At 47.5% G+C, this 14,256-nt stretch overlaps 3 protein-coding genes across 3 annotated transcripts; 1 reads left to right on the top strand and 2 right to left on the bottom strand.

The window, feature by feature from the left end:
* The first annotated feature begins 1,294 nt into the window (after positions 1 to 1,294).
* Positions 1,295 to 3,260, top strand: BKA67DRAFT_113182 (uncharacterized protein). The gene is made up of 3 exons (XM_046094905.1): positions 1,295 to 1,722; positions 1,780 to 3,164; positions 3,240 to 3,260. The coding sequence occupies exons 1-2, from the start codon at positions 1,577 to 1,579 to the stop codon at positions 3,035 to 3,037; spliced, it is 1,404 nt and encodes a 467-aa protein (XP_045951978.1). The 5' UTR covers positions 1,295 to 1,576; the 3' UTR covers positions 3,038 to 3,164; positions 3,240 to 3,260.
* A 1,079-nt stretch (positions 3,261 to 4,339) lies between these two features.
* BKA67DRAFT_664536 (uncharacterized protein) lies at positions 4,340 to 6,549 on the bottom strand (the record flags this gene model as incomplete). The annotated part of the gene is made up of 3 exons (XM_046108398.1): positions 4,340 to 5,523; positions 5,683 to 6,480; positions 6,534 to 6,549. 3 exons carry the CDS (start codon positions 6,547 to 6,549, stop codon positions 4,340 to 4,342), a joined length of 1,998 nt encoding a protein of 665 aa, XP_045951977.1.
* Positions 6,550 to 12,229: 5,680 nt separating this feature from the next.
* On the bottom strand, positions 12,230 to 13,791 carry BKA67DRAFT_585109 (NADP-dependent oxidoreductase domain-containing protein). The gene is made up of 2 exons (XM_046104186.1): positions 12,708 to 13,791; positions 12,230 to 12,640 (listed from the first exon to the last, which is right to left on the bottom strand). Exons 1-2 carry the CDS (start codon positions 13,413 to 13,415, stop codon positions 12,350 to 12,352), a joined length of 999 nt encoding a protein of 332 aa, XP_045951976.1. The 5' UTR covers positions 13,416 to 13,791; the 3' UTR covers positions 12,230 to 12,349.
* Between the last annotated feature and the right edge of the window lie 465 nt (positions 13,792 to 14,256).

Here is a 14,256-nt window from a genome sequence, read left to right as displayed (position 1 = left end):
TGTATTGATAAATTTAGGGCGCTCCGACCAAAAACTGCCAGCGACTGCCGATTCTCACAGCCCCTGTTTAGGAACGGGGTTAGCGCCATTAGCGCTGGAGATGCACACGGCGCTAGTAACTGTTAACCTTCAGGTCGCGCCTGGTGACTCGAGGTCAATCTCAAATGACTTTTTGTCGCATCAAATATCTACCCATCTGAGAAGTAGTGGAGGTACCCAGTGAAATAATCAGAAGAAGTGAACTTAAGTAAATGGAGTTGTTTCCGAGGATACAAATTTTGCGCAAAAGGACGACACACGGTCATTGAAACTGATTGTTCGACCTCGTCTTTTTAAGAAGTCACCAAGGTTAGTAAGAGATAAGTAGTGTTCAAACGCGCTACCGCTCATATCATGTTGGGTGCGATGACAACCCCGGTGACGGGCCTAAGTTGGTGAACTGATGATGTGCCGAGGTTTGGCTTCAGTCCGTTGCCCGAGCAAGGTAAAGGTCGAGTCGGGTGCTGTAGAATACCTCAGAACCGGGCAGAAGAGAACAATGACGACCTCTGACGCTAGAGAAGAAAAATATTCCACGGCAGCAGGGGTGGAATTTATTAAGAGGCAGAGCTTGTAGGTTTGAATTGTCTATCAGACTTGCCCCCGCCGCAGGTTCTTCCCGCTGCAGATTCTCTCCGCAGGATGCCACGGCTTGGCCCGAACAATTGTGGAGTGCACTAACCTTAGGGTATCTATGTAGGTCCAAAGGCTCGCTAAAAAGTGCAGGCTATCTCAGTCTGTACTGTTTTTGCGCATTAAACCCATTTGTCTACGAAATGACTATACAGTAAATGTTCCAAGATAACTATGTGACAACGAGCTTGATCGCTTGGCATGGTGTATGAGAATTCATAGCTCTGCGCTTCACCACAACACCACGCTGCATCGATAGACCTACCTTTTCATCACCAACTGTGTTACGTGTGTATCATGAGGACTGTTCAACAATGATGCTTCGGCCCCGGCCAGAGGCAAGGGCTAGAGCCTTTATGACCAATGAACGTTAGTCCAGCAGATTAACTTTTTAATCCTCATTAGGCCATGTCCATCATTGATCCAGATCCATCCATGAATATTGCTGACTACAGCAGCAGCCGACTATTCTTAGAGTTCCCACTACTACCTTGACGAACCATCTATCGCAGGGGTCATCTTCAGCTTTTGCTCCAGTTCGGTAGACCCCCAGCAACGCCCAGAAACAAGCACGTGATTCGGCAACCCAAAACTTGCTGTGAGATGAACGTAACCCAAATGCACTTTCCCTTCAATTCACACCAGTTGATGCAGCAATGTCACTGCCCTCTCAAGCAACCAGCCATACAGTTTCTAAAGCCATCCACATCGCGCGACACCAACACAAGCCATGATCATTGAATGTTACGACTAAACGCAATCGCATATCATTCGAAGCTACCCTACCAAACTACCCCAAACCTTTTCCCGTTTGGCAGCCATCGTATGACAGTCGCCGGGGTATCAATCCTTCAGCCCTACCACGGATGTGCTTAGTCATGAACCTACAAATGATGCAGCAATCATGATCGACCTCCATTCAGATCAGTGGGCCACCCCTGAAGACTTTGATCGATGGCGGGACCTTATCGTCAAACTGTACATGGAGGATAATCGAGGTTTGAAGGAAGTCAAAGACATGATGGCGAACGAACATGGCTTTCATGCGACGTGAGTCAAGAACTCGAGCTGGACGATCTGCAGACATAGTCACTGACTGCACAGAAGCATGAAGATGTACAAGTATCGTCTAGCGAAATGGAACATACACAAGTACAAAAAGCAAGGCAAAGACTCGAAGATGGGCACCAAGGCATCATCCACAAGTGCACAGAAAGGACGGCCGCCGCGCCTCATCGTCGTCAGACCTTTCGAATACGAGAAACCCACCAGGCCTAGCTCCATTGTAGCTCGGCCGCTTGGCTTACGTGGGAGACCAGGAAACATCGTCGCGAAACGGCAAATGCAGACGCCATCTTCACAACGTCTATCTACACCCGAAGTCCTTCGCCTACCTGAGGAAGTCATCCAGCTCTCATTTCGGCTCGGAACAGGCTTAATCGATCTTGGACTCTGGAACAGCCGAACCGAAATGGAGAACCCAGAGAGCAACAAATGGTGGGGAAGAATGATACTGTCCTCACAGTTCTTCGACTTGAAAAAGTACAAGCAGGCTTTCGAGACTTTGAACACCGAGTTTGATCGTTTCGCCTCACTCCTGGAACACCCAGACCCCGGCTTACTCCAGGGGGCTTATCTGGCAGTACTGCAGCTGGACCCGCAAGTAGCACGACGGTTTCTGGAATTTGCCGCGGAAATGGCGGCCATCAAGTTACCCGCTCTTCATCCACTTCGGATCTTACTATCTAGGCTCAACCAGACGGATATGCAGGAACTTCGGCACTACGCCCACCAAATCCTGGAATCGTATCTGGCTGCGTTGGAGACCAAGCTTGGCCCGTCAAACTCTGGAGTTCTGGTGTTATACGAGAACCTGTACGATACGTTGGACTTTCTGAGCCACGAGAAGGGGCTCCACTTCGTGGACCCTGGGGCGATTCATCAGAGACAACTGTTTCAAATCCAAAAGCTCGAGGCTCTCGGACTCATCCCCGAGGCCCAGTCCGCGAGGATAGCGTTGGCTTTCGCATTCTGGAGGCATGGGTCATGGGAAGATGCAGAGCAGATAAACGACGGTGTTCTAGAGTGGCTCCAAACGCACCCCAAAGAGCAGCATTCGAAGAAATTGGATCTTTGGGATAGCCTTTATCTGCGATTCCGTTGTAAGACAAAAATTGGTACGATGGAGGATGTTACTCGAGTCGGTAGGGAATATATTGATACGTTAGAGCGGGACGTGGGGCCTCACAACAAGCGGGTGATTGCAGCTATTGGCCACTTACAGGAGTACTACAAGGACAGCGGCTATTTGAAAGAAGCAGAAGAATTAGAAAGTGCCATGGAAGAGCCTCCCGAAACTGTGTAAGGATCGGGCGTTGAAGTAATTACATATTGGGGAAGAGCCACCATTCCACAAACGTCAAGCGTCACAAAGGCAATGATTGTTTGTACCCAGTAAGTTAGCGAGGTGGTCTTATTCTGGTGCACCAACGGTGAGAATCCCTGCGCATAGTCTAGCACGGACCTGGGTTTGATGTTCTCCAACACTAGACTAATCCAAGATGAAGGTCCCAAGCTCCAACTCGGACTAATACGCACTGCTTCAGTTCTACTCCTTATGTACATAGGAAACCTCGGCGTGCGCAGAAAGCCAACATAGCGGGTCACAATTTCCAAGTACACACACGTAGTCCAAAGTTAATTCTACCCAAGCAAAAAGCCAACCACATAACATTCTAGGCTAGCACATTATGATATAGCCTGTAGAGATGATATGCCTGCCAGTGGGCCATCGTTTGCGGCTTTAGTGCGTTTGTCAATATGTAGTATAAATTCGTTGCAGCACATAATCCACCCAGCCTTGTTTGGCTTTTCGGCTTCTCTGGTACCAGCTAGAGCGCACGGGCTTTTTGATAGGAATTTCACAATGCCTGGTTTGGTTTAGACTAGACTAACCTTAGACCAGTCTAGGTTAGCACATTCTCCAAGCCAGCAGGCAAGGGCGTTTTTGCTGAGTATGTCCGCCCTTTTCATATTACTATGGTATCAGGCCTTGAAAAAGCTTAACATTGCGAAAAGACACCCATGCAAACGACCTGGTACCTGTCCCGTTGCTCTCTCTAACCCTCCATATCATAGTAGTGTCATTGCACAAGGGATGCCCGCGCCAGGCTGCCATGCGGGGCATAGCAACGAGAACTTACATCCAACACAGCTACACCTGTTTGAGCTCGTACGTTCCGATATCAACCAAGAAGCCAGGAAAGTTTGCAATACTTAGCGACCACATGAGCAAAGACGCAGCTACAACCAAGGATATGATACATGTGTTGATGAAAGAGAACTTCAACCATGATCTCGTGCAGAAGATTATACAGTTGTTGCGAGGACGGAACCATGACTGGCCGCAGCCGATCTGCGAAATATTATGTTTTCAAAGACAACCATGAGAACGACTTTGTGTTTGAAAAGACATTTGCGTTCACTAGAATCTATAACCTGAATGCAGCCTGGATACAAGTGAATAATATCAAAAGGTGAAGATACCAAGTATTGAACCACCTGAAGAGTATCATTTATTTATTCCGCCCTCCGTAACCACCCGGTGTTAGCCCTTCACCGATCAGACAAGTTCCTTAAAGCGTCCAGACCTGGTGCCTTCGACTGACTACTTACCGCGACCGCTGACTCCAGTGCGTGACGAACCCCACAGAAAGTCAACAAAGCTTTTCTTTTTGCGGAGCTCCTTGGCGCTCGCCCTCTTTTGGACCACTATCGGCTCTTCGGGCTCACGAGGACTTGACTCACTGACTGGCATGCTCTTCGACTTGCCTGCGGTTTTGAAGCTTCGCAGACTACCCTTACTGACCCGGAGTATCTCCCTGGCCTTTTCCTCACTCCATCGGAAGCTACGCTTGCTGTGTAGACTGGTCTGGCTCACCTCGCTCGACCGTTTCGAATCGTCCGCAGCGGTGCCATCATCCGTCTCGGCAGATCCATCAACCCTCATGGGTGCCTTAGATATACCCATAGTCGATCGCACAGAAGAGCCTTCGCCGCTGGTGTCCTCCACCTGCAAATAAGAGCCTTCTAGAACGTTGTCCTTGACATTCATATGCGTCACGGCGGTAAGACTTGCCTTGCTTGCCTGTCTTCGCAAGGTGAGAATGAACCCATCAGACAGCGATCTCCTCGGTGTCACCTCCTTATGTGTCACCTCCTTCCCCGAGTCCTTTCCCTTAGGTAGAAGCAGGGTTCCTTCGTCCTCAATTCTAGCTTTTGACCTTCGATGTGTCTGCTTTCTGCTCCCGAAACGTGCCATACCCGAGTTGAGAGGCATAAGGGCCTCACTCTTCATGAATGGAGTCATCTCATCGTCCGGCTTCGCACTCAATTCTCGGTTTCTTTGTCGTCGCTCCTGGTACTTTTGTGTCAGGTCCGCCTCATTGTCCAGTGTGAAGCTCCGACCCTTCTGCTCTCCAAGTGCATCTTTCACTTTTCCCATTCGAGAATCAGAGTCGGTATTCTCTGAAGCCTGTAGAGCTGTCTTTGAGGTGCTAGATTGCGGCGACTGGGCTTCTTTGCTTGGATATGTCGCATCGCGATGAATCGAGGCTTGACCAGGTAAGAACGGCCAGACCTTCGATATGCCAGCGCGGGCACCGTGGTACCAGAGGACATCACTTCGCTCGCAGTCGACATTCGGGAACAGAGCGGCGATTAGTTTCTGTCCGGTCGCGCCATTGAAGCCCACGATGCGAAGTTTGTTGACGCGTCCTTTGAGCTCAGTGAGAGGCTGGGCAGATGACCAATCAGCCTCAGGCGGACAGTACGGCTTGTAGACATAATCCTCTTTGATTATTGGTCGCAGCCCGTGGAATCGGCGCGCGAGGATGGTTAGGTTCTCGATCGGTGTTGTTCTGTTCATGGTCTGGGCATCGACGAACCGTCGCACACTCGTGATGATGTGACGGTTGCCCCAAAGGAGGTCCCCGGCTTAGGGCATGGGACCAAATCCAAGTTTGCTGAGATCGAGCTCAATCGTGATGTTCTGCATGAGATGGCTGTAGTTGTCGATGCTATAGAATGTTTGTGGGCACACCATCTCTTTGATGTAGGGCGAGAAGATGAAATGAAACCAATGGGTTGTGAATGCATGAGCGAGTATCTCTGTTCGCATGGTGACGCAGGTAGACAATGCAGTTCGGGAAGTCTTAAAGAGAACATTGGTGTTCTGAAAGTTTGCAGGCAACCACGTATCCTTGAAGAAAGAGAAGACCTGAAGCCGAACTGCTTTGTGAGGATCGCTGGACTCATTAACCATAACATAGCTCCAGATCATGCGCCGAATGGCCTCAGGCAGCTTGAATAGTGCACATATCTTGTTGTGGCCAGTAGCTTCGTCGCGTTGCCGATGTAGGCTCGCAATCGCCTCGAGGAATACATCGTCCTGGGGATCTTTGCGAGCTTTGCTGTATGCCGCCGAAAAGTCCACGACTACCTGTGCGTCCAATGCGCGGTTGCCCTTCATCGCATCATGAATGACGATAGCCGCGATCTTTAGGCGGATCGAGTTCAGGGCGCTCATTTTGCTGATGCCCTCTTGATGGTCGAACACCGGATTCTTGGAAAAAGTGATGTCGATCTCACGATCCCAAGGAGGCAGATTAGTTGTAGCCATATTTGAAGCTGCCGTTCTCGTAATACCACTGATTGGCGCAGCAGCGTTTGCGTACTTTTCTGGGAGCTTAGGAACGGGTGGGACGGATTGATCTCGAAATGTCTGTCGCAGCGAGGCGGCGGACTTAGCTGGTGATGGTCGTCAGTAGAAGGATAAGCATATTAAATAGTGGGCAGCTCACTTCTCTTTCCGAACATTATGGCAGTCACTACAGCGACAGACAGGTCGGCGATATTGTGATGATTGGATAGAAAGTCGGCGATTTCACATTTGAGGAGATAGATGATCTGAATGGATACTAGTGACAAACTGAAATCGAGCCGCCGACTTTTCTAGATGAAGGGAGCTTGACTTTAATGAACCCACCCTGGTGATGTTTTGAAATGGAATCGCCGAATTCGTTTTCAGACGGAGGAGACTTGATCTGACCGAATTTTGATGATGATCTGGAACAAATTCGTCAATATTGTGATGGAGTTGAAGCTTGAATTGATTGAGACTTGGTGATGTTTGAAACAAAGCCAGAAATCTTTTAGGATAAATGAGTGGGAGGTCGACTTCAATGTCATAGATATGCAGAGCATATTTTTGCTGGGCCTGCTATTACATACCGTGCCCACCATCAACACGAGTTTTAAATGCTGGTTCTTGCAAAACTGTCGTAGGGTATAGGAATAAGTTTTATGCACTGTCACTGTCTCGTCCATCATATGATGGCGCCTCTACCTTATCAAGTATCCTCTCAACGTCTTCTTTCGGTACATCTTGATCAGCCGCCTGTTGATCGACATGAAAATTGAGACCGACACTACAGCCTACATATCAGTGGCAACGATGAGTGATTTCACAGACGGCATATAGTCTTCGTGCATGCAGTCGCATGATATGGACACGTGACCCTCAGTTATAGAATTGAAATTTCGAGTTCCAGCTGCTTTATTTAGTGGATTCACTCCATAACATGCATGTGCAAAAGCTCATCAAGCGTCGACAGATGTCAGTTTTATAACATTTTTATTATAGCACATGAAAGGATAATTTCCTTTGTGTACCTTGCACTTATAATGCGACCTACCCGGTGCCATTGGCTCATTTATAGGTTCCAGTGCCAGACAGGCTTGTGATACCCTTGCTCCATTGCGTGCCTTGGCCGTCATAGTACTATAGAGTCTCAGATGATCGATGAATGTCATAGGTTTACTTTGTCACAGTATTTGGGATTGTGGGTCGACCCATACCTCTTTTACTTGTGTATACATAGAGATTTACATGTACCCATGGAAGGAGAAATAATTCAACCAATAATAGAACACATATCATACCTAATTTCTTTCTTTCTTACATCCTTATCTAAAGAAATCATTTGAACACAGCTAGCCAGACTTTACCCATTTGTCTTGCTGTGTTGATTGTCTGCGGAGAACTAGACATCTGGAGGCGTAGCAGGTGGATATTCGACAAAGCATGGCCCCTAAGGCAGCAACATAGTTCTGACAGGATTGGTACACAGAATAAAACACTTCTTCCAAGACTCGTTGTGGCTATTACTCCATCTTTCAAGTTTTCACCGCAACTACACTGTTTCTGGTTTCTCAGTTACTGACCGCAATGAGTATGTACATCGCGTTCAATCTCTCCACCACATGTTTCAATACTCTGGGGTTATATCACAGCCATATTCGACTGTTTTGATGAGCTTCCTGACGAGCTACAGTCATGGTATGGGAGTTTATTCTTACTTCTAACTCCTATGATCGCCTAGTCGTTACTAATCTATTGTCACGGTTTAATTATGTATATGCAACAATGCCTTTATAGCCCGCCTCTTATCAATCGCAAACTTACTTGCCAGTATACATTTTGTTTCTATATAGTATGGATATGTTAGCATGACCCAATCTCGGGCTAGTTGCTGACATTAGAGCAGGTGCTTTGGCAATCACATCTCAATGTCGATACCGGGGAACATGGCCCACTTTTACAGCATGCGAGAGGAAGTAGGATTTGCCTTTCTCGCTATTGCAGTCTTCTTCTAGCATGATACCAATCCGCCGTGGCCGAATTCCGAGTAAATAGTTTCGCCCTTTCAGTGTAGGATGACCCCCACGAGAATCCACCTTACTTCATAGAAGATTATCTAGCCCTTGCTCGGTAGAACTTTTTAAGAGTCTGCATGCCAATGACATTTTGGCAAGCCTGCCTTCCGGACATGAAAAAAGGCCAGCTTGAGCTTGTATAGATTAGCCGTGGATTATTATAGAGTTGCCTTGATTGGGAGAATTTGAAATAATTCTTGCGTGAAGTCGAACAAAGCAGGGAAGACTATATTTTTCGAGAAGAATACAGGACGGGAGCACGTCAGAAGTGCGAATGGCGGATCTTAGATGCCATACTGGTGCGCCTACCCAAGGAAGCCTGGACAGTGTCCGTACTTCCCCAACATAAGTTACCATCATGGTTATCGAATGAAAAAAATGACATTGTTTCTGGAGAATCAAAGCCTGCAGGTGAATGGAATTCAGAACGGACGACTTCCGAAAAAGAGAGCCTAAGGAGGAAAGCCCGCCACGTGATGGTCCACATGACTAAGTAAACGTGGGAGGCAAGGAAACAGTAAGAGTTTATCCTCAGCGAGGTAGAGCAAGTCCTTATAAGACTTTCTGCATTTCCGAGAGAGGACCAGATCGTGGGCAAAGGTGATGAACGGATCAAAAGGAACAGGTCAGATTGAACGTTCAGATTGAAATTCCCAGGATGAGGACGAGGGCGGCGATGATGATGATACTGACGAGGTGGATCGTAAATCTAATCAACCATCCCATACATCATTTGCAGAGGGTACCCGTAAGACTGGCCTTAAGGTTGGGTACTCTCGTATTCCTTGGGCAGTTAGTGGCCACGAATCCTTACCATGAAACTTGTGTTGTAGTGACTTCCCGTTCTTACAGTGCAAGAAAACTCTGTAAAATCATTAGGAACTTACAAATCATCGAGAGAAAATATTCGTTGTAAAATCCCAGTATTTGAGCTAGATCAGACTCAACGAGATATGAAGAGGCACAGCACCGCAAGCGCAAAGTGGATGAAGAAGAAGAAGAAGGTAAAGACGACATGGTCGCCTTGACTCTCCAAGTAAGTACAAAAGAAGGCGCCCAAATCTCAGGAGTATATCCTCTTCGTGAATTCATCTTCACGCAACGAACCGAGTATCTCAGGGTCAATCATCAAGATTTACGAGGTTATCTCCCCATCAATTGCGGCAATTGAAGTAAGGCGTGAACCAACTTCTCTCAAGTTGGGAATCCAGCAGCGCTCCGATGGCGAAGACAACTAAATTCTCTCGTTTCAGTCGATTACATAGCCCTGTTAGTGGTAGCTTTGACAAGAAGAGAGAAGGGGAAGGACTTTATAATTAGGAATTCGTAGAGCTGACTGTTATAACTCTTGCAGGGGCTTTTATGATTTTAAGTGTGTCATACCGACTGCAATGTAAGCCATAGGTTATTTTGTGTTCATGTGTAAGCTTCGGTTATGCAAAATTCGTTTTCGCTAAGTGACTGGGCCATGATACGTAATCTCCGTTGTTTTCTGTAACGCCGAGTTCCTTGAAGAATCCTTCTCCAATGAATTATCCTCAATATTATTCCTCGCACAGAGCTGAAACATATAAGGATTACTGATATTCAGCATAAGGAACGTTACGGTGCGCGAAAAGCGGACAACGACATAATAAAGACGAATGTCTCTATGGTAGATGGCTACCACCGCACTGAAGTCTGACCAGCTCATAACCGGGAGGGTGTTCTATCGAACTCGGTTGTGATGAGCACTAAAAGCTCATACTTTTCAGCGTTATATACCACGTATCAAGACCATATCTAGTAAATTTATTCCATCACCTGAAGTTTCTTGCGAATCCTTCATCGCGTTATTGCAAGAATATTCTGTTTGCATGGTACAATTATGATACAGGGCGCGATTTAGTCGCAGAAAGGCTATTCCAATTGTTGTTGAATTCATAAAAATGACCAAATTCTATCCCATCTCGCGAAAGGCTACCAATGGACATTTCATGTCAGATCTCTTGAGGAGGCTCCTTCGGGATATTCCTTGAGTTCGAGCTTGATGGGCTCAATCACAGGTGAAGACGACTTATCGACCCCCGGCAATGCCTTTAGGATCATTTGCAGGTGTGTTTTACATAGTTCAGGCCTGATCTGGGCGAGATAAGACCATATATGGTGCTATATGTTCGTAAGAAACGTGTAAGGATAATAGTAATCGTGTGACCGAGATATTAGTCTTGAGGCTTTTCGTTGATTAAGAAGATGAAATGAGCAACGCGGCTCACAAATTTAACATGAAGTAGCTGGGCACACTGTCTTCCTTCAGTATTCTTATAAGAAAGAATAGTCAAATAGGCACAAAATATGCTACCAATAAAATACATCTTTTCCACCCGATTTTGTCACGCTAACATGGCAAATGCGTGATATGCATTGTCAGGTAAATATTAGTAGTAATATAGAGGCGCCTGAGTAGTATATTTATATCACATCATTACCAGTGTGAAGATCAACTCTGAAATTGAATATTTGCTAAAAGTGCTCGCGGGTTCTATGGCCACAAAATATTCAATTTATGAATACCTCGCTTTCGTGCTGGTAGTGGCTCCGGGTTATCATTGGCAATCTGAATGAACGTGCGAATGGGGATCTCCCCTAACGGGATAACTTTTGTCCACTTCACTCCCATGTATCCGAAATAGAGAATCAAAATGATGGGGATGTTGATATATGAAGCGACGAACGTTTGGGCGTTCCAATGCCCGACCAGGAAATTCGTATAGCCCGAAGTCAACAGCAACAGCGTGAACACAAACAGTGTGCACTATGATAGATAACGCTGTAACGGTGCTGCCCAGGGGAGCTCATTGCAGCTGATTCTTTGAGCCTTGCATCCGTATTGGAACCGCAGGTTATGAGGATGATGGACCAATTAACCAGGGCGCCGACAGCGATCAGGTTAATCAACCAAGAGAAGACCGCAGATGTAGAACCAGACAGGGTCATGTATGCTAGGCACATGAATACCCCAAAAACAGCGACGGCGATATACGGTATGCTGTACCGGTTAAGGCGCATGAAAACCTTGGGCGCGCGGCCAGTGCGAGCCAAGCCGTATAAGACGCAAGTGCCTCCAAGCATACCAGAGTTGGCTGCTGACCAGGCAGAGGTGATGACGACAGCGTTTATCACAGACGGTATGTACTTAATACCGGCGTTGTTCGCTCCGATGACGAATGGCGAGGCGGCTGTTTGAGATGAGCCCAACAGGGACGGATCACTGGACGCGACCACGAGAGTCATCATGAAGATTGAAATGACGTAGAAAAGCAGAGTTCTCCAGAAGATCCTCCGCGCAGCTTGAGGAATAGCGCGCCTCGGGTAGTCGACCTCGGCGGCTGAGATGGTGATGTTCTCGATGCCGGAGTAGGAATATATTGCAGTGTTGAACGTGGACCAGAACCCTAGGAATCTTCCAGTGGCATCACAAAATTATCGCATGTGCCCCTTTTCGTCCATACTGAAACAAAGGGAACTTTCTTGAATCATAGTTTCAACGTTCAGCAAGCGTGGGATTCGAGTTTAATTTTTCGAATCGCATTGCTTTGCATTGCTTCGCTTGCAACGTCGTAAAAAGAACACATCTGACACAGAATCTAAGGATCGTGAATCACAACAGGGTCATCATTGTGATAACAATCTTTTGTGTTCTCTATACCTTTGGTAAGACATTATTCGAACCCATCGAGCGTCGAAATGGTTCACTCTATGACAAAGGGTTTGCACGACTTAATACTATCACTACGACACGATATGAACATAGTGTTTTTATGTTGGAGGTATAGCAAACAATACATTCCTGCTGTATTTAAATGGGAGAATGAATGGCTATTCATTCATTTCTCGAAATGTGATACATGATTGATTCGCGCTACTGCCAAAGCAAGTGCTCCAGCTGCTTATTGTACCTGCCACCTTGGATCTTGAACGACGAGAGAATTTGGTCGAGCTCTTTCTTGTGCTGAGGGGAGAGGGCGACGTCCTTGCTGTTTTCCTCAACGCGGCTAGTCGACGTGGCGCCCGGGATGGGGATGATGGTACCGGCCTGCTCCGAGTTCGAGGTGGCGCGAATCCAGGCAAGGGCAAGCTGGGCCGGAGTCACATTCATCTTGGCTGCAAAGGATTTCAGTGTGTCCACGAGCTCAAGGTTTTTGTCAAAGTTCTGAGATTGTGAAGTTATAGTTAGTACACATCATTTAATGGTCAAAAGGATAAGGTGCTAATCAAACCTCAGGTTGGAAGCGGTCGAAGCGTCGCCTAATATCTCCCTGGGGAATGTCATCTAGGGACTTAATCTGCCCTGTGAGGAACCCACGACCGAGCGGCGAGTATGCAATAAGCGGAACATCGAGCTTTTTGGCGATCGCCGCCACACCGTTTGACAGCAAATCCGGAGTCCACAAAGAGAATTCGACCTCAACCAAGCTCAGAGGGTAGACCTTGTAGGCTTTCTCAATGGTCGTAGCGCCGGCTTCGCTGATACCCACGCCGCCAACCTTGCCAGTAGCTACTAGTTCACCACATGCCCCTAATGTCTCTTCAAGCGGAATAGATGGGTCTTGACGAGCCGGGCCGAAGACATCGATTTTTTTGGCGCCGCCAAGTTTCTCGATGCAATGTTGGGCGCTGGCGAAGACTTGGTCACGCCTGTTCTTTGGCTGCATCGTTTTTGGGTCGACGCATCCCTTAATGAAAAGCGTAACCTTGGCAGCATCCTCAGGGTGGGCCTCAAAGTAGCGACGCAATAGAGAGAGACCGGCCGTGGGCTCGGGCATGCCGTAGTAGTCGGCACTCGACCAGAAGGTGGCGCCCTGAGCGATTGCCTCCTTCATGGTGGCAAAGGCTTTCTCATCGGGTGTGTGTTGGGGGCGCCATGTCATGCCCATAAGCCCAAAGCCCGTGGCAACCTTTGGCTTCAAGATGGTAATAGGAGACATAATGTTCGGCGATATGTGGGTCAGAGTTTATTAGCAATGCTTGATAGAAATTGAAAATGAAGTGATTTATTCTGAGCTCTTTGAGGGGTTGCTGCCTTGGCAACAAGTGCTCATATTTGTCTTGACCGACTGTCATTCGTAATCCCCGACGGGAAGGGCTGGAAACGACGGAGATAAGCAATAAGCAAACAAGTATGTAGGCGTCACAAGGCCAACGACGGTTACGCGAAACCATGCGAAATGACCCGACAGGCAGCGCCTCCCGGGTTCACATCTCATCGGCTTTCAAAATTGCGGCTGACGGTCACACAGATGACGTAAGAGACGGACATTGGAGATAGTCAACAAAAACCGATGAAGAGCCGTGGCTGTCAGCATGTCCGCATTTGGGGATATTTCGTGATGTTGGGTAATATTGCCTACAGAAAAGCAATTGCACGTATAGAAGTTTGATTTTAGCACTAGTCTAGGGGTAATTGAGCCTAAGGGTGCTCGGTCAAAGCTGTCTTACCCGGAGGAATGACGGGTCGTCAGGGGTGCCAAAGGCTCTCGGGTGCCGTAAAATAAGACCTATGAGCCGTGGTTGTTTGCTGGGCAAACTTCCCTGTTGAGTTCACATCCAACGTAATGAGAATATCGCCAAGGGTAAGGCTAGGCTGAAAGGTTGTCAGCCTGAAGCCACCAAGCCCTATTTTCTCTCGTGATGTTGAGCCATTACCGTCTTTACATGGGGGTTACGGGCGTCCTGGGCGTTCTTAGGGCGTGGTGCTTGTCAGGAATAATGGTGTCGACTATCCTAGCGAAGGATTCTACCCGAAAGCCACCACTACTAGTCCTCACT

Source organism: Truncatella angustata, assembly GCF_020726525.1.
Source record: "Truncatella angustata strain MPI-SDFR-AT-0073 chromosome Unknown BKA67scaffold_11, whole genome shotgun sequence".
NCBI lineage: Eukaryota > Fungi > Ascomycota > Sordariomycetes > Amphisphaeriales > Sporocadaceae > Truncatella > Truncatella angustata.
This window is presented reverse-complemented; position numbering and strand designations above follow the sequence as displayed.

Excerpts from the sequence above, each read along its gene's own strand:
- BKA67DRAFT_113182 (XM_046094905.1), top strand. The coding sequence starts at position 1,577 with ATGATCGACCTCCATTCAGATCAGTGGGCCACCCCTGAAGACTTTGAT. Across the intron at positions 1,723-1,779 it reads GAACATGGCTTTCATGCGAC|CATGAAGATGTACAAGTATC; the intron begins GTGAGTCAAGAA and ends ACTGCACAGAAG.
- BKA67DRAFT_585109 (XM_046104186.1), bottom strand. The coding sequence starts at position 13,415 with ATGTCTCCTATTACCATCTTGAAGCCAAAGGTTGCCACGGGCTTTGGG. Across the intron at positions 12,641-12,707 it reads TCGACCGCTTCCAACCTGAG|AACTTTGACAAAAACCTTGA; the intron begins GTTTGATTAGCA and ends TCACAATCTCAG.